Source organism: Equus caballus, chromosome 1, assembly GCF_041296265.1.
Source record: "Equus caballus isolate H_3958 breed thoroughbred chromosome 1, TB-T2T, whole genome shotgun sequence".
Taxonomy (NCBI): Eukaryota; Metazoa; Chordata; class Mammalia; order Perissodactyla; family Equidae; genus Equus; species Equus caballus.
In genome coordinates, this window is record NC_091684.1 from 106,119,104 (window position 1) to 106,139,480 (window position 20,377).

Consider the following 20,377-nt stretch of genomic DNA (forward strand, 5'->3'; position numbering starts at 1 on the left):
CCGGCCCGGCCCCTTCTCATCGGATACATTCAGCTGCGGCTCCCGAGTTCTTCATGCCCTGGGGCTTCTGCCCTTCCAGCTCCTTCTGCCCCTTCCTCCCTCCTCCCTAGCTCTCCCTGGAGAAGAAAGAACCAACGATTCCACTGCTCTTGGATAAAGTCAGGAAACAAAAAATAATCTTCTTTATTTAACTTAACCCCTCCCCTTCTCCCCCTGTCCCTGCACTGGTCCTTGGAAAGGCACATCGGGAGATTGAAGAAAAGTCTCTAAACTCAGTCCACGGGTTACGATACATTTGCTGTGCTTCGGCATTTGAGGGAGAAAATCAGACGAAGTGTCGGTGATCTGGGGGTGGGGGGGTGGGTGCATACACAAGGTGGGATTTATGTTTTTCCTTCTTTAATGGAATTCCTTAGAGGACAGAAAGCGACAAGAAGAGGACACCATCCGTGTGGGATGTCAGCCTGGCAAGGCTCCTGGGCTCAGCATCCTGGGCGCGTCTGGGAAGCCCCTTTCAGTGGGCCGTGCTGGGGCGGCTCCTCCGTGGGGCCCGGGAGCTCCGCTTCTGTAGTCTGCGCTTGTAGCTGGCGGCTGAGGTGAAGGGGAGATGGAAAAATCCTAGTGAGCCCTCGGGAAGAAAGCAGGGCTGAGCCCTCCTCATCGTGCCCCTCCTCTGCCTGCTCCCCTCTCTGCAGAAACCAGGGGCTCCAGAGGGCAGCCTGGGGGGTTTACCCGCTTCCCAGTTTTAATTTTTCTTGGCAACAACTTGGGCTAAGGGGCTGGTGTTGCAAAGGACAGCGGGCCCCCTGCTTTCTCAGTAAGCCTCCCCTGGGGGCTGAGGGCAGTGCCCCGTGACAAGCAGCCCCCTGGCCTCGCTGCCCTCATGGCTGGTGCAGACGGCTGGCGTCCAGGATCCCCAGGAGAGGGCCAGCCACCGCCGGGCCCCGGACGCAGGGAGGAGGAGGTGCTGGCGGGATGGGACGCTGTGCTCAGCGAGGGGTGGGTGGGGTGGTGCTCACGGTCTGTGCAGGTGATCCGGGGCTCCTCCCACTGTCCGCTGGGCTGGCAGCGGATGGTGGGCACGTGGCGCTGGACAAAGCCCTCGGTGCACTGGTACCGCACCAGGGAGTTGATCTCGTACCGCGCCTTCTTCCGCCCAAAGGTCCTGGCGTGCTCCACCACAGGGGGGTCTCCGCAGGCCACTGAGGGACAGACAGTCTTCAGAAAGGGCTCCTGTGATGCGCCAGGCCGGTGAGGAGCCGGTGTGGCTCCTCTGGCTGCCATGAGACAGCCCAGAGCCCAGGGAAGGGACATCGAGCCCGGACACCCAGCCGTGAGCCCTGGCTGCTGGCAAAGCAGCATTTTCATGCCAGGCTAAGAATCTGGAAACCACTGTTTGTGGCCCTGGGTTCCTCGATGACTCAGAGCAGAAGGAAGGGAATCAAAGGAAGGGCTTAAGGGGACGAGGAGAAGACAACCAGAGGGAGAAAGGTGGGGAAAGAGGGAGAGAGCCCGGCAGACCTGCCTTCTTTATGAAAACATCAGTGCAGGGAGAGCGAGACCTAACAGCGTGGGGCGAGGCCAGGGGCAGGACCAGGTGGGCGTGTGCCACCAGCACCTCCACGTCACAGACTTAACACCAGGATCAAGGCCTGACAACTCTGGCTGTGAGTGACGGGCTTGGGGACCCAAAGAGAGGGAGGCTCCCAACGCATGTGCCATCGCGGGTGACCTCCTGTGCCGATCTCCACGGGACTGTGAGCATGTGTGGAGCAGGGGTCTGTGCTCCAGCCTGTGGCCTTCACCCTCTGCCTGTCCCTGTCCACGGTCCCCAGGAGTGGACTTGCACCTGCCATCGGCCCTGGGATGCTGGCGTGAGGAGAGGGCCCCACGTCAGCTCCAATCTGCTTGTCGTGCAGGTGAAGTGACATCAGCGGCCAAGAGACAAGGGACTGGCCCAGGTCACAAAGTGGGAGCCGAAGTCTTGATTCTGTTCACGTGGGCCCTCCCAGGCCGCCACTCACCCGTGCCCTTTTTACACGTGAAGGGCAGCTGGTAATTGCAGGGCACGTCGTTCCACTCGCCCTTCTCGTGCCAGATCATCACCACGCAGTCCTCGCCGGCCGTGAAGAAGTTGTCGGGCTGGTTGGGGCGCCAGTTCTCAAATTGCTGTGAGTGGGCGTGGGGGAGAGGTGAGCAGAGGGCAGGGGTGGCACAGCCTGGCCTGACCCCCGCCTTCTCCCCCATCCATCAAGCCCTTCCGCGGGCTCCTTTCCCTTCTGGCAGTGGCGCAAAGACTGCTGGGAGCCTGGGCAGGGCTGTCCCATGGGCTCCCCAAAGAACTGGCCTCACCGCCCGGCTGTGTCCTTTCTCAGAAACTCAGGACCCCAGGCTTCACCGCCCCTGTTAAGGAGCGGCCACCACGCTCCTCTTCCATATGGGCCACAGGGGCTGCTCGCACAGGCTGCCTTGCTGGGGTGGGACTGGGTGGCATGCTCCAAGTCCAGACTGTGCCTTCCCCGCTTCTCCCTCCAGCCTGGCCCCGGGACAAGCAGAGTCCCTTTTCCTCTAATGTAACTGCTCCCCTCCCCCACGGCCCTGTTGGCAGTCAGCTCTTCCAGGGAGCCTGCCTTTGCTGACCTGCAGCATCTACTAAGTATCCTGTTCATCGGACATCTGTGTTGCTTTCTGTCTGTCTGTCTCCTTGAGGTGACTGGAGTTGTCTGTGGGCAAGGAACCCCTTGAGAGCTTCCATGGATCCCCCATGGTGGTTGGCCTGCATTCATTCATTGCCTTCCTCACCCCGCTTCCTGCATGCAATTATTCACTCAGCTCATCCAGGCTGGGCTGGTCTCCAAAGGCAGAGATGCATGAGACATGGTCCCTGCCCTCAGAGCTCCCGGTCCAGCAGCTGCTCAGGGAGCATTTGCATGCCGTCCGAATGTGTCTCCCTCTGGGGGTCCTCATCTCCCTCCTCTGGGCTGCCAACTCTCCCCAGTGCCCCTGCAGAACTCACCAAGGAGTGTCCATCTGACCAGCGGAAGTCCCCTTCGATGGTCCTGTCATTCAGGCCGATCCACTGGTAGTCTTGGGCATTGTCTGGAGAGAAGATGTGGGTTTGGGCATGGTGCTGGACACCCTGAGGGTGTCTGAGAAAGTTGAGCTCATAGAGGCAGAGGGGATGGAGGGGCGGCAGGAGGAGGTTGGGCTCCTGGGAGCATGGCACCTGCCTCTGAGGTCCTGACAAGAGTCTCAGCACAGGCGTGTTCGACCACTTTGGACCACCTCCCCGAGCTGGCACGGACTGGTGACAGCCACAAGGCTAGTCTGGGGCTGACTCTGACAGACAGTTGGCTGTCCTGGGTGCAGCCAGAGCCGTTGGCCCCAAAGACCTCTGTCCTCGTCTCTCGGGGCCCTTAGGCTGCAGAAACACCCTTCGCTGTCCCCAACCCGTGCAGCCCGCCCGGGCCCAAGTCTGCTGACTTCTGGCAAGTGAGGCCCTTCGCCCGCATGACCACTCTCCTCCCAGGTGCCAGAGGCCCCGCCACACTCACTGTTGACAAACTCCTGCTCCTCGGGAGTGACGATGCTGCTCAGGTGTGACTGCTGCTCCCGACACCTGCTCTCGGCGTCCACCCAGGTCTCGCGGTCGGGAAAGTAGCGGTAACAGTGGCCCTGGAACTTGGTCCAGCCATTCTCACACAGCTCCTGGTCTGCAACACAGGTCAGGGGCTTGAAGGGAGGGGCCCGAGGCCGACTGGGGATGGCGGTTGGCGCCAGTCTTATGGCACGAAGTCCTGTATTCACCCTGTCTTCAATGTCATGCCCTCAAGAGGCCCAAGTTGGAGGCCAGGAGGGCCTGGCCCTGGTCCCCTGGAGCCTCTGGGCATGTTCCCGCCCTCTGGAAAATGCCAGGACCCTTTCTCTCTATGATGTTGGCTCCCCCAAAGCTTTTCTCGTGTTGCTGCCTGCTCTGCAGGGCTGGCCGAGTTCATCAGGCCAGGAAAAGAGATGGGAAGGTGGGAGGTGTTGAGGTGTAAGGCAGGTTCAGAGGCTCCGAGGGGCTCCAGAGAGAGGGAGCTGCGGGGAAGCACGTGAAGGCAGCAGCAGTGGGTGGTGCGGGGGGCTGGGAACGGAACCTTGGGTGGCGACAGGGGAACAGAAGTAAGTCAGCTTTGGGTCCAAAGAGGACTCAGAGTGCTAAGTCTGTGGATCAGAGCTGGCTCCAGCAGGGCACGCGATTCTTGCCTCTTGAAGGGCGAGGCAGCCAACCCGGGGTCCACGACCCAGGGGCCCTGACGTTTTATTGGATTTCCTGGTGGCTGATGAGAAGAGGGGAGGAGCTTCTCTCCTCGCAAACCTATATAGGTAATGGGTCCCGAGTTCAGGAGGGTTCAAGAGGAGGGCCTCTTTTGGAGCTCCTGGAACAGCCCAGAGGGACCCACAGAGGCAGGGGCCTGCTGGGGCTGGCTCCTTCAGGCTTGGGAAGCCATTCAGGGTGTGTCTTCCCAGCTCCGCCTTCAGTGACACCACATTGGTAGCCTTAAGGTGGCCCTGGTGGGATTATTATATCTCAGAAATTGGCAGATGCTATAGCTCTGGGCTCCTCCCTCCTCTCTGAGAGCCGGTGGTTAAAATCTGCCAGCCCAGCAGTGGACGGAGCAAATTCCAAGACCCTCTCTTCCTTCTTCCACTGGGGCCTCCCAGGTGAAGGGCTGCCCCTAGAGCCCTGGGGCTGAGAGTGGGGCCGTGAACCCCTCAGGCTGTATGGCAGCCTCCTGATTGGGTGCCACTGACAGGCTGGCTGTCCCAGGAAGGAAGGACCAGTACCCGAGGGGAAGGAGGCTTAGGCTGGAGGGGTGCATGCTTGGCAGGCTTGGAAGAGAGAGGCTTGGAAGAGCAGGGAGAGAGGAGGGCTGGGGGCCAGCAGCCCGAGAAGAAAGAGGCACAGAGGCAGGAGGGCTAAGAAGATGCCGCTGGCCACCTGCTGCCAATGCCTCCCCCAGGGGGCGAGACAAAGGTCTGGAAGGAAGGCGGAGAGGCCTCAGAGGCAACTCAGCACCTGGCGAGGCCGGAGACATCATCTCAGGGCTGATGGGTGGGGCCAGTTCTTGGGCCGCCTCAGTGCCTGCGGGCTGAGCTGGGCAGGTAAGGCTGGAGGGCGCAGGTGCTCCGGGAGGCACCAGGGCCATGCAGGATGGAGGCGCTGGGGGAACAGCGACCCAACAGCAGGAAGGCTGGAGGAAGCAGCGGGGCCAGAGCCACACACAGCATGAAGGAGCCGAGGGCGGTGAGGGCTCAGGACTGGAACGGGAGAAGAGATGCAGCCTGGCGCATAGCCGGGCACCCCGGCGGGGGGCCAGCTGGGCGGCTCCAGTACCATCTCTGTGCTCCATCAGAGTGTAGCCCTGCCTCCCCTCCACCAGAGCACCTCCTTCCCAGTCTGACGCCCAAGATCTGTCGTCTGTGCGGACGTTCCAGACCCTTCTCCCTTGTGGCAAATATTTTGGCATCCTGGGGAGAAAATCCTTGTAGCTCTCCACTCCCACTCCAGCCAAGACCCCAGGCACTGATTTCTTGGGTTCTTGGGATGAAGGTGGAGGGTGAGAGGCTGCAACGTAGGAGGCGGGCCCAGGCCTTTTTTCCAGAAGCCTTAAGTTCCTCCACCAGTCTGCAACCTTGGCAGTGCCTTCAAGGAACATGCAATCCGGAACTACCTCACTACACTGCTTAGGACCAAAGGGAGCCTTCCCAGGGGTTTCAGCGGCTTTCTGGGTTTCTGGGATGTCCAACTTGAGAGTTCATTGAAAACAGTTTTGAGCCCCTGCACCCTTCCAGTTCTGTGTGGGCCGTTACTATTAGCAACTGCAAGCCCCATCCTCCCCTTTCTGAGGTGGGATGGCCCTGAGATCCAGGAGGATGGGGGGCGATGGGGAAGCCTCAAAAGTGAGAGCTGGGGGCTCCGTCTGGCCCTGGGAGGTTCCCGGCACACAGCTCCCCTTCACAGAGCCTGGCCGAGGGGCAGAAGCAGAGGGGTTGGCAAGGCCCAAGAGGGGACACTCAGACCCTCTCCCTTGCAATGAGGCTCTATTCTCTCTGGCCAGGCTTTGACCTTGCACAGGGGAGGAAGAAAGGAAGTGTGGGCCGGAATGGCATTGACATGGCAGTTGTCATGGTGGTGACATGCAGCAGTCCCTGCTCATGCATGACCTGAGCATGCTGGTGACATGGGAGTTCTCAGGCAGACCAGCCACAGCTCTTGCCAGAGAGGAAGAGGAAGGCAGCTTGGCCAGTGTGGCACGGTGGCTCTCAAGGCCATGGAAGGGCCACAAAGGTCCCATGGACAACACAGCAGGCAGACCACGACCATGCTGGGAAGGTCCGTGGCTGTCATCCGGAGCGAGAACCAGTGACTCCCACCCATCGCTGCCTTTAAGACAAATGCATGGCGTCAGCTCTGTCCTCTTAGTCTGATGCCTGTCCCCACCTCAGTGGTGGCATCTGCAGGTCTCGAAGCCCTGGAGGAGGTTAGCGTTTTAAAGGTCTCCCAGAGCCCCACCTTCCTAAGTGCTGGCTGGCCCTGCCTGCATGGCTCCCCTGCGGTCAGATCAGCCAGTGCCCTAGAGGAGGGTTTTCGCCGGGAACAGTGAGAGAAGGAGTGGAAGGGAGTGGGGCAGACTTCTCAGTGGTGGCCCCTGAAGTGACTGTCTGGATGGGCCTGGGGGCCCCCAGGGCCTAGCACCAGTGGTTAGGAAGGAAGGGTGAGGGAGGAGGAAGAAAGCAGCTGTTAGTAACATTAGCTGAAGCCGAGACGGCCGTACCGATCTCACACAGGTCCCCTCGGTAGCTGGGAAGGCATAAGCATGTGAAAGAGTCGATGGCGTCCACGCAGGTGGCTCCATTCAGACAAGGGCTTGAGAGGCACTCATCAATGTCTGCAAGAAACCAAGGGCCACCGTTAGGACTCCTGTCGGCCACTCCAGCTTCGCAAGCCCGGTGGCTTCTTTATGGGTGGCCAGCCCTGCTGCTCTCCAGGGCCCTGGGAGGAGAGGCTGGATTTCCTAAGGACTGTTGCTGCTGCTGCTGCTGCTGCCGCCATCTTGGAGCGCTGAGCCAAAGATCCAACAAGGGTTTTCTTGGATGTGTGTGATCCTTGATTGGCAAACTTGGAGCCGTGGAGGCAGGCTTCCCAGTGGGGGAAGAGATCTGGTGATTTTGAAGGCAAAAGCCTGTGGTGAGAGTGAGCATGGAGTCCCTGTAAGATGCCTTCTCTTGTGACTATTTCAAGAGGCCTTGGGGTCTGAACTGGCTCTGAACCTGGTGGTGAGCAAGGACAAGGAGGGCAAGTTCTTGAAGCTTGGTGAGAGCTCTTTCTTTTCCTAGCTTCCTCTGTAGCTATGAAGCAAGGGAAGAGGGCAAGGCCATGCAGTACTAGAACCAAGAAGCTAGAAGTGGTCTGCAGAGTACAGGACCAGGAGAAAATGGCAGCAGGGGATATTGGCTTGAGACTCATGACATTTTTTGGGTTGCAGACACCTTCTCTGTCTTCAGCAAACAAGATTCCAGAGTATCTCATAAAGATAAAGCCAACTTCATTCTCTTAGGGAGGAGGGACAAATACTCAGCCCAACATTTCCCCATATAATCTCCTTTCAGCTTACGGCCCCAGAACGTGGACATCTCCAGCCAGTCGTGATTTCTAGAGGGCTCCATCCTGGCCAGTGGGAGACCAGTGTTTGAAGCCGGCGAGGCACTCAGGACATGGCCACCCACCAGCACCAGCCTGGGACACAGGCAGCTCCCTACCAGCCTCTTCTACCCAGGCAGGTTCTTCTCCTCTTCTGTTCTTGGGGGCCAACATGTTCTTTCTGATCCAACTTCTTCACGGGACTTGAATTGATTGGTCATTGGCCTTTGCCTCATATTTTCATCCAACAGCCAAGATGAGAACTGAATCTCCTAATCTGGCCCTTTCGCATCTTTCTGAGAAGCCAGAGACCTAGAGGCTCTCTTCTACTCTCTTCGTCTTTGTTCTCCAAAGGCTCCTGCTCTCTTTTTCTGGGTGGCTTCCCCTGGGATCATGACACAGGCACTGTGCAGCTCCTCTTCCCGGGAGGTCAATACAATTCTGCCATCAGTAGGTCCCACCGGCTCATGGGGCGTCATGATAGGTGGCTAAGCCTTGGTCTGGGCAGCTGTGTTCATACAACCTTCAGGACCTGATGCGTCTAAGCTGGTCTCCATGTGGGCGGCTTCCTAGAAGTCCCTGGACTTCGTTCTTGCCTCTCGTAAGAGTAGACTAGACCTTAAAGTCAATCTTCTGACAAGAAGGCAAGAGATCTTTCTTCAGGATTCTTTCCCTAGTGCTTAGCAGACATCTTCTAGACCAGAGTTGGGTTGGTGCCACAGGTGGCCTGAAACTCTCAAGTCCCCAGGTACTCTCTCTTCCCACCAAGTTCTTAACTTCATCTCGGGGCGTGCACACCATGGACGAGAAACCGACAGTTCCGGGGTTGGAACTGTTCCAAGCAAAACCAAAATGCATGGAGGAACTGACCGAAATCCCAGCATGCACCAGGATTCCCAGCAGCAGCAGGAGCAGCAAAAGGTCAGGCCGGTGGGCCAGGCAGAAGCAGGGGATGGCTCTCCTGCTTCAGGACAGCTGCTGTCCTCGTTTGTCCAATTAGCATCATTATGGGAGGTGGGAAGCACTGGGCAGGGAGGAATTAAGCAAATGGAGGCGCTAAAGCGGTTGTAGAGAGCAGGGGACAGGAGTGGCCTGGGGGGACCACCCGACATCCCCCCTGCAGCCTCAGGCCAGCCCACGGGGGAGAGGGCCGGGGAGGGGGGCCTGCGGGAGGCCGGCCAGGGGCCTTCCAGTTGCCCAGAGGCCTATGTCACATCACCCACCCCTGGTGGCCTGAGGTCCAGGGGACAGTGTACTTTTCCTCCGGCGTCTGGCCAAGGCACAAAGTCTGAGAAGCTCGAGGAACCGTTCCTGGGCCCGGAAGCTGTTTTGTGCAGGGCCCTGGATTCACGGGTGGGCGCGGAGGGAAGGAAGGGCCGAGACCCCAAAAACCAGTGCCCAGGGGCCCGGGGTGACAGAGAGGCCTCCAGCCGTGGGAAGAGGCTGGCAGCCTGTGTGGGGCTTTCTCACAGCACGAGGCCGGCGGTGCCACCTCCTCCCCGGCTGGAGGAGCCGCTTGGGCTCTGCGCTTGTCACCTCTTTCTGTGAAGGGCGGTTAGGATGTCACTTGTCTTCGTGAGAGGAGCTGGGCAGGGCCCTGCTGTGAGCACAGAGCGGGGAGCCCAGCCATGGAGGATGGGAAGGGCTTCAGGCCGTGGGCAGACGGCGTGAAGGAAGAGAGGAGAGAGAGGGAACCGGCACCTCTGAAGGACCTTCTCTGAGCCAGACACTGCATCTCACACCCACACGGTCCTCCCAGCAGCCCGACGGCACAGACGTCTTTGTGTCATTTCACAGGGAAGGAAACAAGTGATGTGACCTGTCCATGCTGGTAAGTGGGGGGACAGACGGCAAGAGATGGAGGAGAGAACTGGACAGTGAGGCTGGAGGCTGCGCCTCGTCCCACGTGGAGGGAGAGAGAGCCGGGTCCTGGACCTCAGCATCTCGTAAGCATTTCTGCTGCACCAGCACAGGGCTCAGCTGTCATCGCCGAGCAGGGACTTTGGGGCATGTCAGGACCTCAGAGTCCTCTTCCCACTGCTGTAATCAGAAGGGGTGGTTCGTTCCTGAGCCAGGCACCCTAGCAATAGCACGAACTTAGTGGGGAAAAGAACTGAGAGCCCCTGGTAAAGGCAAGGGGAATGAAACCACTTGCAAATAAGCACTTTGGCATCTGAATTGGACACCTCAGCCCTCCACCCTGAAAAGGTCTTGTCCAGCTTTTGCCAGGACCTCCAAATGAGAGAGTTTATTTGACTTATAGAAAAAGTTGACTGAAGAGTGGCAGCAGGTGCTTTTACTCAAGCAATACCCAACTAAAGGGACTGCCACTCATAAAGATTATGACATGAATGGTACCCCTCCAGTTGTTCAGTGCACAACCCGTGCAGCTGTATGTGGCGACCCTGGACAAACTTTCCTGGATAAGGATGGGGGAAAATCCCCTCAAGAAGCACAGAGACAAGTTTCTTACCTCAATGGATGTTCTGTACTCTGTAAAGAACTGGGATCAATCAGGATGGGACAGACTTGAGTAAATACAGATTTACTCTATCACAATTGATAGACGGATTATAAGAGCACATTTATCAGTTCCAATTTGCCTTTAAAGTAAAAATCATTCAGTTAAAAAGTGTACTATAGTTATTTATACTATCAAGTCTTTTGTATTTTTAAAGTTTGATCTTGAATGTAACTTGAATGCCCTGCTTCTTAAATTCGATTAGTTAAAATCTGCCCATGGACTTGTTGGTTAAGTCAAGTCAAGAAGACAAGAAGGTGTGACTTGTATTTTGACTTATAAGCCTCTATTTTCACTTGCTTTGAAAGATTCCCCTACCCACCTGCCCCTCCCCCCCAGGGATAAGGTTTAACTGAAATTCAAACATGTCCCCAGTAGGGGAAGGGACAATGTCAGATCATAGATCAGAGCCCCGGACCTATGAAGTGACAAATAGCAGTAAAACAGAAATGAGGCTGCTTAAAGTTTAAGTTCACGCTCTTCTACCCAAGGGGTCTAGAGAAAGCCACGCAGCACCGCGAGGGCTGGAAAACTGCACGTGAGATCTGATTAGAACAGCATTTCTCAACCTTGGCTGCCGATCAGAACCACGGTGGTAATTCAAGAAACTTTTTTTATTTAAAGATTTGAAAAAAAAACACGCATGCCGGAGTCCACCTCCAGACCCACTGAATTGGGGCCTCTGGGGTGGGGCCCAGGCGTGGGGCTTTTTAGAAGCATCCAAGGTGATTCTAAGGAGCAGCCAGGATGGAAACCTCGGAGTCAGAAATCTCACCCCCAGAGGAAATATAAGCAGTGGAAGTGGGAAAGAAGCTGTGGCTTTTGAAGCCAATCCGAATAGAACATCCCTGCTTTTAGCTGCTGAAGATCTGAGAATTCATTAAACAGATGTTTGTTTGGATGCCAAGAGGACAGATGCACAGTTTATCAAGAACTCGTTTATGGAGGGCTGCCTAAACAAGATGACAGGAAGTGTCAAGTGTTTTCTTTTAGGACAAAATACAGCCTCCGACCTCCTTTACCAGGTGCGGGTCTTCCCTGAGTATTCAGTCTTGCCACAGCAATAATGCCAGCGCTTGCTACCTATGGCCCCGGAGCACGCTCGTCCATGGTCTTTCAACAACCTGGGGTTCCTGGTTCTAGTCAGAGACGACGGGCGGGGCACCTGTGGGGACCAGACACCGTCTGTGGTCCTTTGGGAGCTGCGCTGAGCTCAGTGGAGCAGGAGTGACCTGGGATCCCAGGGGCGGAGTCACGGGCAATGAGACCCCAGGCGGGTGACCCTCACCACTTGCTCCTTAGAGATGATAAAGTTTTGGCTAACCAGAGGAGCAAGAGGTGGGAGAGCGGAACCAACATTCCTTAAGGCCTCCCCCTGCCAGATGCTGCCCACTGATGACCTTGATCCTCACAGCAAGGTCGCTCAGCTCTGGCTGCACACTGGAGTCACCAGGAGTTTGAAAAGCCCCAGTGCAAGGGTCTCAGGACCATTTCCATCAGAATCGGGGCAGGGGACCCAGGCACCAGAGTTTTCAAAGCCGAGAACGATCGGCTTTGAGCCTGTTTACAAACAAGGTAGTGAGGGCCTGGTCGGGAGTGCCCAAGGGGCCCCACCCCAATTCTACAGCCTGTCTCCACGCTGGTCCCCTGAAGTCCAGCCTCTAGCTCTTCGCGACCAGCAACCGGTTATTATGTTCAAGAGGGACTTTCTTATTTAGCCGGGTGTGTGAAACAAGTGCATTAAGACCTCAATTCTTGGTTCGACTCACTCAGCGGAGTTAGAAAAATTACTTAGCCTCTCTGTGCTGCAGGTTCAGATGGGGATGATTGTCAAGCTACTCCCAGAGCTGTGTGGGAAGAAATCGTGGGAAAGAACGTCCTTCGGAAACATACACGGTTAGAGAAAGGCTGTCCTTACAGCAGATTAGTTAAGGTCCACTGTCACCTACTTCTAATTTCAGGAGAGCTGGGACACAAGGCTTGCTGTGGCTTCTGATAGTGTCACATTTTCGCTTCAAGCCTCAGGCTGGGGAAGGCGTTGTAAGAATGGAGGGGGGCATCAGAGAGACTGAGAGAGGGCAAGGGGGTCTGGTCCCGGCGGCTGCCCAGGTCCCACAAGCCCTGGTGGACACTGTGTCTGCTCCTCACTGAGCCGGGCTGAGCTGGCCGACTGAGCCGACCTGCTCTCCACCCACGCACGCAGACGGGGAGGAGGTGTCTGCAGACCCGGCACGGCGTCCTCCAGGGGCGCTGCTCACTGGACGGACAGCGAGGCCCACTGCTGACCGAGGACCCTGAGCCCCACTTGCTGGAAAGCACACACAGAGTCTCCCCAGGTTTTCTTCAGGGGCAGCCTTTCCCAGGACAGAGGCAGCTCTCCGCCCTCCTGTCAGGGTGGGGGATGAGGGAGGGGTGCGGGCCACTGTGGCCCAGTGGAAATACTGTCCCCTTGGCAGTAAGGCCAGGACCTTCCTAGGAGAGCCCACACTCTCTGGCCACGGACCCACAGAGTGATTTCAGTCATGGCCCCCACTCGGGGGCAGAGGCTGACCCCACTGCGGGGAGAGCGATAGAGCCGCACCCTAGCGCCCGTGCATACGGACATCCACGTGTCCTGCACAAGTGCTAAGTGTGCGGCCTATGTATATCACAGCAGCATATAACACACCAGCAGGGGCTCATTTGCACGTATATTCACACGTGGAAACACACAATCCTTCTCTGTGGACCGTGTCAAGGCTACTGGAGGACACGATGGTTGGTTCCCCCAGGATTGCGGCTCTAACTCTGCCTGCGTCCTAGGAACGCAGCCCTTTTATGAAGGCCTTTTATGATTCCTGACTTTGCACAGAGCGTGGGTCAGGGCTTGGGGCAGCGGTGTAGACAGCTAACCCATGAACAGGAGCTCAGAGGTAACGGGGCATTTCCCCCTCGATGGTGGAGATGTTGACCAGACGAAGCCACAGGTCTCAAGGTGTTCAGGGAATGACAGGCAGATTCTAATCATTTCGTTTCGGCGGGGGGAGTCACCTCCAATCAGAGGATCCCCAGGCTCCTCCCCGTCCCACAGGCTGCCTGACCCACGGCAAGGGCCAAACAGGGGCCCCAGGGTGGCAGGTGCCCAGGGGCAGGGTCACAGCTGACCTGCAGTCGTGAAGCCGGGAGCTGGGGGTGACAGCACTGTCTGTGTCACTTCCTTCAGGCAAGAAGGTGACCCAAACCCCAGCCAGCCCAAGCCTGGTGGGGACTGTGGGGGCTTTCCTGGGGAGGATCACTCTGCATGACGCAGCCAGCCCCTCACAGAGCTTCCCTCCCGTCACTCTGCGGGGCGTGTGGGGCGTGTGACCAGCTACCCCCAGTTCTCCCATTTCTTTGAAGTCTCAGATTTTATCTTCCAAATTTAAGCCCATTTTGCATTCTGCTCATCAGTCATTGGCCTGACAAAAACTCACTGCTTACCAGTTTAATCACTTGACTTTTCTCTCCTAAACTGCCGCGGAGAACAGACGCTCTAGAAAGATGGGCCACGTCTGTTCTGTGGCCCCCACCCCAACATGTCACTGACTGCCCCCTCCCAGGCCTAGGTGCCTGAGCCTCAGGGAGCCTGGTCGCCTCCCCAGCCCCCCCAGAACCCCTTCTGGGGATAAAGGAACCCCCTTGCTCCCCTGCCTGCACCCCCACAGGCTGTGAGGTCTTTCCTACATCGCAGTGCTGGCCAGTGCGGCCAGGGGGACACAGGTACATGACATGTCCCTCTGTCTCCTGGCAGGTCCCAGCACCGCAGGGCTCCTGGCACAGGCCCTGGGGGGCCCCACTCCCCAGCGAGAGGCTGGATGTCACCGCCTGGGGTACAGCGCAGCCTCTGAGACCTCGAGGTGGGGCCCCCAACGCCCATGAGGCTGGCTCCAGGTGAGCATGTGAGAGGGGACTCAGTCCCTCCCGGGCACCTGGCCCGGCACCTGGGGGGCTCTCTGACGGGGGGCGGTCTCAGCCATGGGGAGGTGTGAGGGACCCCAAAGCGAGAGCAAAGGAGAAATCACCAGCCTCTGGGCTGGGAGCTGGGTGTCGAGGTGAGGCCATCACTACGGTACAGAGGGGCCACAGCTAAAATAACACTTCGTAGTTCCTGAAATTGCGCAGGTTCTAACCCTGCACAAAGTGACTATTTGGGCATAAACATCATCGGTAGATCCATTCTCTCATCTCACACTCACCCCACGGGAAAGGGGCATGAGCAGAATTTCCAGCACTATCTACACAGTCATCCTTCTCTCTGTGCCAAGTACGGAGAGCTGCATTCACATATAAACGTCCTTATGATGTAACGCCACTGTGGCAATAACCATCAATGATCTGTACGTATGTACTGCGTGCAAAGTGTGATGCTAAGTGCTTGTTTCCTGGATATTTATATCCTGTTTAATCTTCCCTGGTACTATTCTCGTTTTACAGATGAGGCTCAGAGAGGTTGAGAAACTTGCCTGAGGCTGCACAGCTAATCTGTGGTGGAGCTGTGCTCAGAACCTTCAATCTCCACAGCCTCCCACTATGCTACAGTCTGAACTACCCAAACCCCTTTAAAGAAACAGAATCCTAAGAATACCTGTGACGGCTGTCTCCGATACACCTGGTCCTCCTGGAGAAGCTGGGATGGAAGCCTCTGTCGGGGAGACGGCTGTTTCGGCTGTTGGGGTCTCTTCTCCTGAGTACAGGGGGCTTGAGGACTCGATTTCTAGGAGCGCCTCTGCAGGGCGCTGCATCTGCGGGGTCCACTCAGACTCTGGGAGGCTGGTGCTCAGGACCACATCTGGGCCCGAGGTGTGGCCAGACGGGTCTCCGCTGCTGTCAGTCCTGTCTCCGGAAGCCGCGGGGGCGGCTGAAGGCCAGCCTGATGCCTCTGTGCCAACGTGGTAGGTGGTGGTTGACACTCCACTGGCCTCCGGGCTGGCTGAGCCCTCCCTGGGGCCTTCGTGAAAGGGGGACGTGCTGCCGCTCACGCCCAGGCCTGAGCCTCCGTCCAGGTCAGCTTCACGGGAGGCGGAGGTGGCTGCACTCAGATCAGGGGACCCAGAAGCTCCTCCGCTGGCCTCGGGGGCAGCAGACGCCACCACCCCGGCCTCAGGATAGGCAGACGTCTCATGGCCGGATTCTGGGACTGAGGATGCTTCCACTCCAGCCCCGGGGAACCCGGGCGTAGCTCCACCGGCTTCTCCAGACGCAGAGGCTTCTCCACTGGACTCAACAAGCTGGGGGGTGAATGTCACAGGGGGTCTCTGGCCGAGTTCCTGGGAAACAGTTGGTTCAGTAACACCCTCCACGAACTCAGAAGTGATTAAAGTAATTTCTGGAAGTCCTGAGGCTTCCCCACTGGTGCTCGTGGCCGCCGAGGATGCCCCACTTACATCAATGGTGCCCGAGAAGTCCCCACTGAAATGTGGAGTACTCGATGGCTCTCCACTGGGCTCCACCAGCCCTGACGGCAGCCCGCTTAAGTCCGAAAATCCCGAATGGTCTCCAGACACGGCCGGTGCTCCAGAATGGGCACCACTGAGTTCCAAAATGCCCGAAGGCCCTTCTCCTGCTTCTTGGGCTGTTGGAGCCTGGGTTACAGATTCCACCAAAGTTCTGTCTACAAGGGAGACAGTGGGGAGACCAGAGGGAAGTCCACTGCCGTCGTAGGCTCCCGAGGGCAGGCTGCTCCCAGTCTCAGCTCCAGAGGATTCTCCACTGACCTCAGCGACGCCACTTGGCAGGCCACTGAGTTCTGGAGGCTGGGATGTAAGCCCACTGGAATCAGGTGCTCCAGAAGATTGTCCACTGACATCTGCTCTCCCAGATGTGCCCGAGAGGTCTGCGTCCCCTGAAGGGAGCCCGCTGAGTTCCACGGATCCCAAACCTTCTTCTTCTTTAAACGGAGTCGGGGTCACTTCGACCAAACTGGTGTCCACAAACGTAATGCCAGAAGGTTCACCACTGCCACTCATGGCACTGGAAACCAGGTCATGGATTCCAGATGTTGTCCCACTGAACCCCGGCAACCCCGATGGCTGCCCACTGAGATCATGGACCCCGGATGCTCCTCCACTCAGGTCGGTTATGCCAAATGGTTGACCACTGCCAAAAAGAACTCCAGAAGCTTCTCCACTGACATCTGGTTGTCCAGAGGACAGTCCACTAAACTCAGTCACTCCAGATGTTTCCCCAGAAAATCCTGATGGCTGCCCGCTGACCTCAAAAAGCCCAGATGTTCCCCCACTGATGTCAGGAAACCCTGATGGCTGTCCACTGACACCAAAGAGTCCAGATGTTTCCCCACTGATGTCAGGAGACCCAGATGCCTGGCCACTGAGTTCAGCTCCTGAAGGGAGTCCACTAGCTCCCCCACTAATGTCCAGCTCGCTTAAGGGCAGTCCAGATGTTTCTCCAGCACCACTGATGCCAATCGTTCCCCTCCCTTCCAGTTGACCTGCAGTGGTGGCTGTGACGACTTCCACCAATGTCGTATCCACTAGGGAGACGGTTGGGAACCCAGACGGAAGTCCACTAAAGTCCGGCAGGCCAGAGGATGGGCCACTTCCAAGGTCCACCCCAGAATACTCACCACTAAATCCAGAGGGAAGGCCACTTGCTTCAGGAGCTTGCCCACTTCCAGAAGGCATTCTGCCAAAGTCCAAGGCTCCAGAAGCTGACCCAAACAAGTCCTCTCTTCCAGAAGGCAACCCACTAAGGTCCTCAGCTCCAGAAGCAGAGGTCTCTAGACCTTCCATTCCAGAAGGAAGTCCACTGAGGTCCTCTACTCCAGAGGCAGTGGGCTCGAGATGGACCTCTCCTCCAGAAGGAAGTCCACCAAGGTCCTCTACTCCAGAGGCAGTGGGCTCGAGATGGATCTCTCCTCCAGAAGGAAGTCCACCAAGGTCCTCTATGCCAGAGGCAGTGGGCTCGAGATGGACCTCTCCTCCAGAAGGAAGTCCACCAAGGTCCTCTACTCCAGAGGGAGTGGGCTCGAGATGGATCTCTCCTCCAGAAGGAAGTCCACCAAGGTCCTCTGCTCCGGAGGGAGTGGGCTCTAGATGAATCTCTTCTCCAGAAGGAAGTCCACCGAGGTCCTCTACTCCGGAGGCAGTGGGCTCGAGATGGATTTCTCCTCCAGAAGGAAGTCCACCGAGGTCTTCTACTCCAGAGGCAGTGGGCTCGAGATGGACCTCTCCTCCAGAAGGAAGTTCACCAAGGTCCTCTGCTCCGGAGGGAGTGGTCTCTAGATGAATCTCTCCTCCAGAAGGAAGTCCACTGATATCCTCTACTCCAGAGGCAGTGGGCTCTAGGTGGATCTCTCCTCCAGAAGGAAGTCCACCGAGGTCCTCTACTCCAGAGGCAGTGGGCTCTAGATGGATCTCTCCTCCAGAAGGAAGTCCACCGAGGTCCTCTACTCCAGAGGCAGTGGGCTCTAGGTGGATCTCTCCTCCAGAAGGAAGTCCACCGAGGTCCTCTACTCCAGAGGCAGTGGGCTCTAGATGGATCTCTCCTCCAGAAGGAAGTCCACCGAGGTCCTCTACTCCAGAGGCAGTGGGCTCAAGATGGACCTCTTCTCCAGAAGGAAGTCCACTGAGGTCCTCTACTCCAGAGGCAGTGGGCTCGAGATGGATCTCTCCTCCAGAAGGAAGTCCACCAAGGTCCTCTGCTCCAGAGGGAGTGGTCTCCAGATGAATCTCTCCGCCGGAAGGAAGTCCACCGAGGTCCTCTACTCCAGAGGCAGTGGGCTCAAGATGAATCTCTCCTCCAGAAGGAAGTCCACCGAGGTCCTCTACTCCAGAGGCAGTGGGCTCTAAATGGATCTCTCCTCCAGAAGGAAGTCCACCGAGGTCTTCTACTCCAGAGGCAGTGGGCTCAAGATGAACCTCTCCTCCAGAAGGAAGTCCACCGAGGTCCTCTACTCCAGAGGCAGTGGGCTCGAGATGGATTTCTCCTCCAGAAGGAAGTCCACCGAGGTCCTCTACTCCAGAGGCAGTGGGCTCTAGATGAATCTCTCCTCCAGAAGGAAGTCCACCAAGGTCCTCTACTCCAGGGGCAGTGGGCTCGAGATGAATCTCTCCTCCAGAAGGAAGTCCACCGAGGTCCTCTACTCCAGAGGCAGTGGGCTCGAGATGAACCTCTCCTCCAGAAGGAAGTCCAGCGAGGTCCTCTACTCCAGAGGCAGTGGGCTCGAGATGAATCTCTCCTCCAGAAGGAAGTCCACCGAGGTCCTCTACTCCAGAGGCAGTGGGCTCTAGGTGGATCTCTCCTCCAGAAGGAAGTCCACCGAGGTCCTCTACTCCAGAGGGAGTGGGCTCTAGATGAATCTCTCCTCCAGAAGGAAGTCCACCGAGGTCCTCCACTCCAGAGGCAGTGGGCTCGAGATGGATCTCTCCTCCAGAAGGAAGTCCACCGAGGTCCTCTACTCCAGAGGCAGTGGGCTCTAGATGGATCTCTCCTCCAGAAGGAAGTCCACTGAGGTCCTCTACTCCAGAGGGAGTGGTCTCGAGATGGATCTCTCCTCCAGAAGGAAGTCCACCGAGGTCCTCTACTCCAGAGGCAGTGGGCTCGAGATGGATCTCTCCTCCAGAAGGAAGTCCACCAAGGTCCTCTGCTCCAGAGGGAGTAGTCTCCAGATGAATCTCTCCGCCGGAAGGAAGTCCACCGAGGTCCTCTACTCCAGAGGCAGTGGGCTCAAGATGAATCTCTCCTCCAGAAGGAAGTCCACCGAGGTCCTCCACTCCAGAGGCAGTGGGCTCTAAATGGATCTCTCCTCCAGAAGGAAGTCCACCGAGGTCCTCTACTCCAGAGGCAGTGGGCTCTAGATGGATCTCTTCTCCAGAAGGAAGTCCACCAAGGTCCTCTACTCCAGAGGCAGTGGGCTCAAGATGAACCTCTCCTCCAGAAGGAAATCCACTGATATCCTCTACTCCAGAGGCTGTGGGCTCAACATGAATCTCTCCTCCAGAAGGAAGTCCACTGAGATCCTCTATTCCAGGGGCAGTGGGCTCAAGATGAACCTCTTCTCCAGAAGGAAATCCACTGATATCCTCTACTCCAGAGGCAGTGGGCTCTAGATGAATCTCTCCTCCAGAAGGAAGTCCACTGAGATCCTCTACTCCAGAGGCAGTGGGCTCAACATGAACCTCTCCTCCAGAAGGAAATCCACTGATATCCTCTACTCCAGAGGCAGTGGGCTCAACATGAACCTCTCCTCCAGAAGGAAGTTCACCAAGGTCCTCCACTCCAGAGGCAGTGGGCTCGAGATGGATCTCTCCTCCAGAAGGAAGTTCACCAAGGTCCTCTACTCCAGAGGCAGTGGGCTCTAGATGGATCTCTCCTCCAGAAGGAAGTCCACTGAGATCTTCTACTCCAGAGGCAGTGGGCTCTAGATGAACCTCTCCTCCAGAAGGAAGTCCACTGAGGTCCTCTACTCCAGAAGCAGTGGGCTCTGGGCCCTCGCTTCCAGAGGGCAGCCAGCCAACTGCAGGAGTCGTGGACCACCTAATTCTATCTTCATCCCCTGAGGCCAGTCCACTGCCCACATGCAAGCCTGAGCCCACTGCAGAGATAAGACCACTGGAGTCAAGGTCTCCAGAGGGCAGTCCACTTACACTTCCCTCTGAGGGCTGCCCCCTGAAGTCCAGGTGTCCTGAAACTTCTCCACTGCCTGTGAAGTCACCGCTGACTTCAGGCACCCCCGATGGCTCCCCAGGGCTTGGCAGCTCCGTCTCGATGGGCACTGGGGCTGAAAGCGTGGACGGCTCCTCCGAGGGGGATGGCTTCTCCGAGGCCGAGGGCACTTCCGTGGCCCAGGGGCCTTCTGTGCTCTCCTCTGTTGCTGCACTTGTGGGAGGCCACGTAGGAGGAATCCCTGGAAGAAAGGAAGACGGAAGAGAGGTGTGGGATTAGAAACTGCTCCATTTGAAGCTTAAGCAGAGAAGCTGAACTCTACTCCTTCCAAAGCGAAACTTTTCTCTCAAGACCTCAGAGACACGTTCAAGCATTTTCTAACGGAACCCTCCTTCTGGAAGAGAGCACCCTGGGAAGGGATAGAGGGAGTGGGGAGGCCTGCAAACTTCCCGCCACCCTCAGGCTGCACTTTCTGAGACTAGAGTCTAGAGGGGGCGCCATTCACACAACCCATGGGATGTGGGGGC

At 57.3% G+C, this 20,377-nt stretch overlaps 1 protein-coding gene across 2 annotated transcripts in view; it reads right to left on the reverse strand.

Annotated features, from left to right (window-relative positions):
• Positions 1-154: 154 nt before the first annotated feature.
• ACAN (aggrecan) overlaps positions 155-20,377 on the reverse strand; it is a 65,181-nt gene continuing 44,958 nt past the window's right edge. Inside the window, exons 12-18 of one of the 2 annotated variants that reach the window (XM_023650286.2) lie at positions 14,812-20,091; positions 6,822-6,935; positions 3,555-3,713; positions 3,017-3,099; positions 2,025-2,169; positions 1,020-1,202; positions 155-591 (exon numbers count right to left, since the gene is read on the reverse strand). In XM_023650286.2, the coding sequence (XP_023506054.2) occupies positions 515-591; positions 1,020-1,202; positions 2,025-2,169; positions 3,017-3,099; positions 3,555-3,713; positions 6,822-6,935; positions 14,812-20,091 (6,041 nt within the window). In that variant the 3' untranslated portion in view covers positions 155-514. The remainder of the gene's footprint in view (positions 592-1,019; positions 1,203-2,024; positions 2,170-3,016; positions 3,100-3,554; positions 3,714-6,821; positions 6,936-14,811; positions 20,092-20,377) is intronic. The other variant, XM_005602799.3, reaches the window with a different exon arrangement.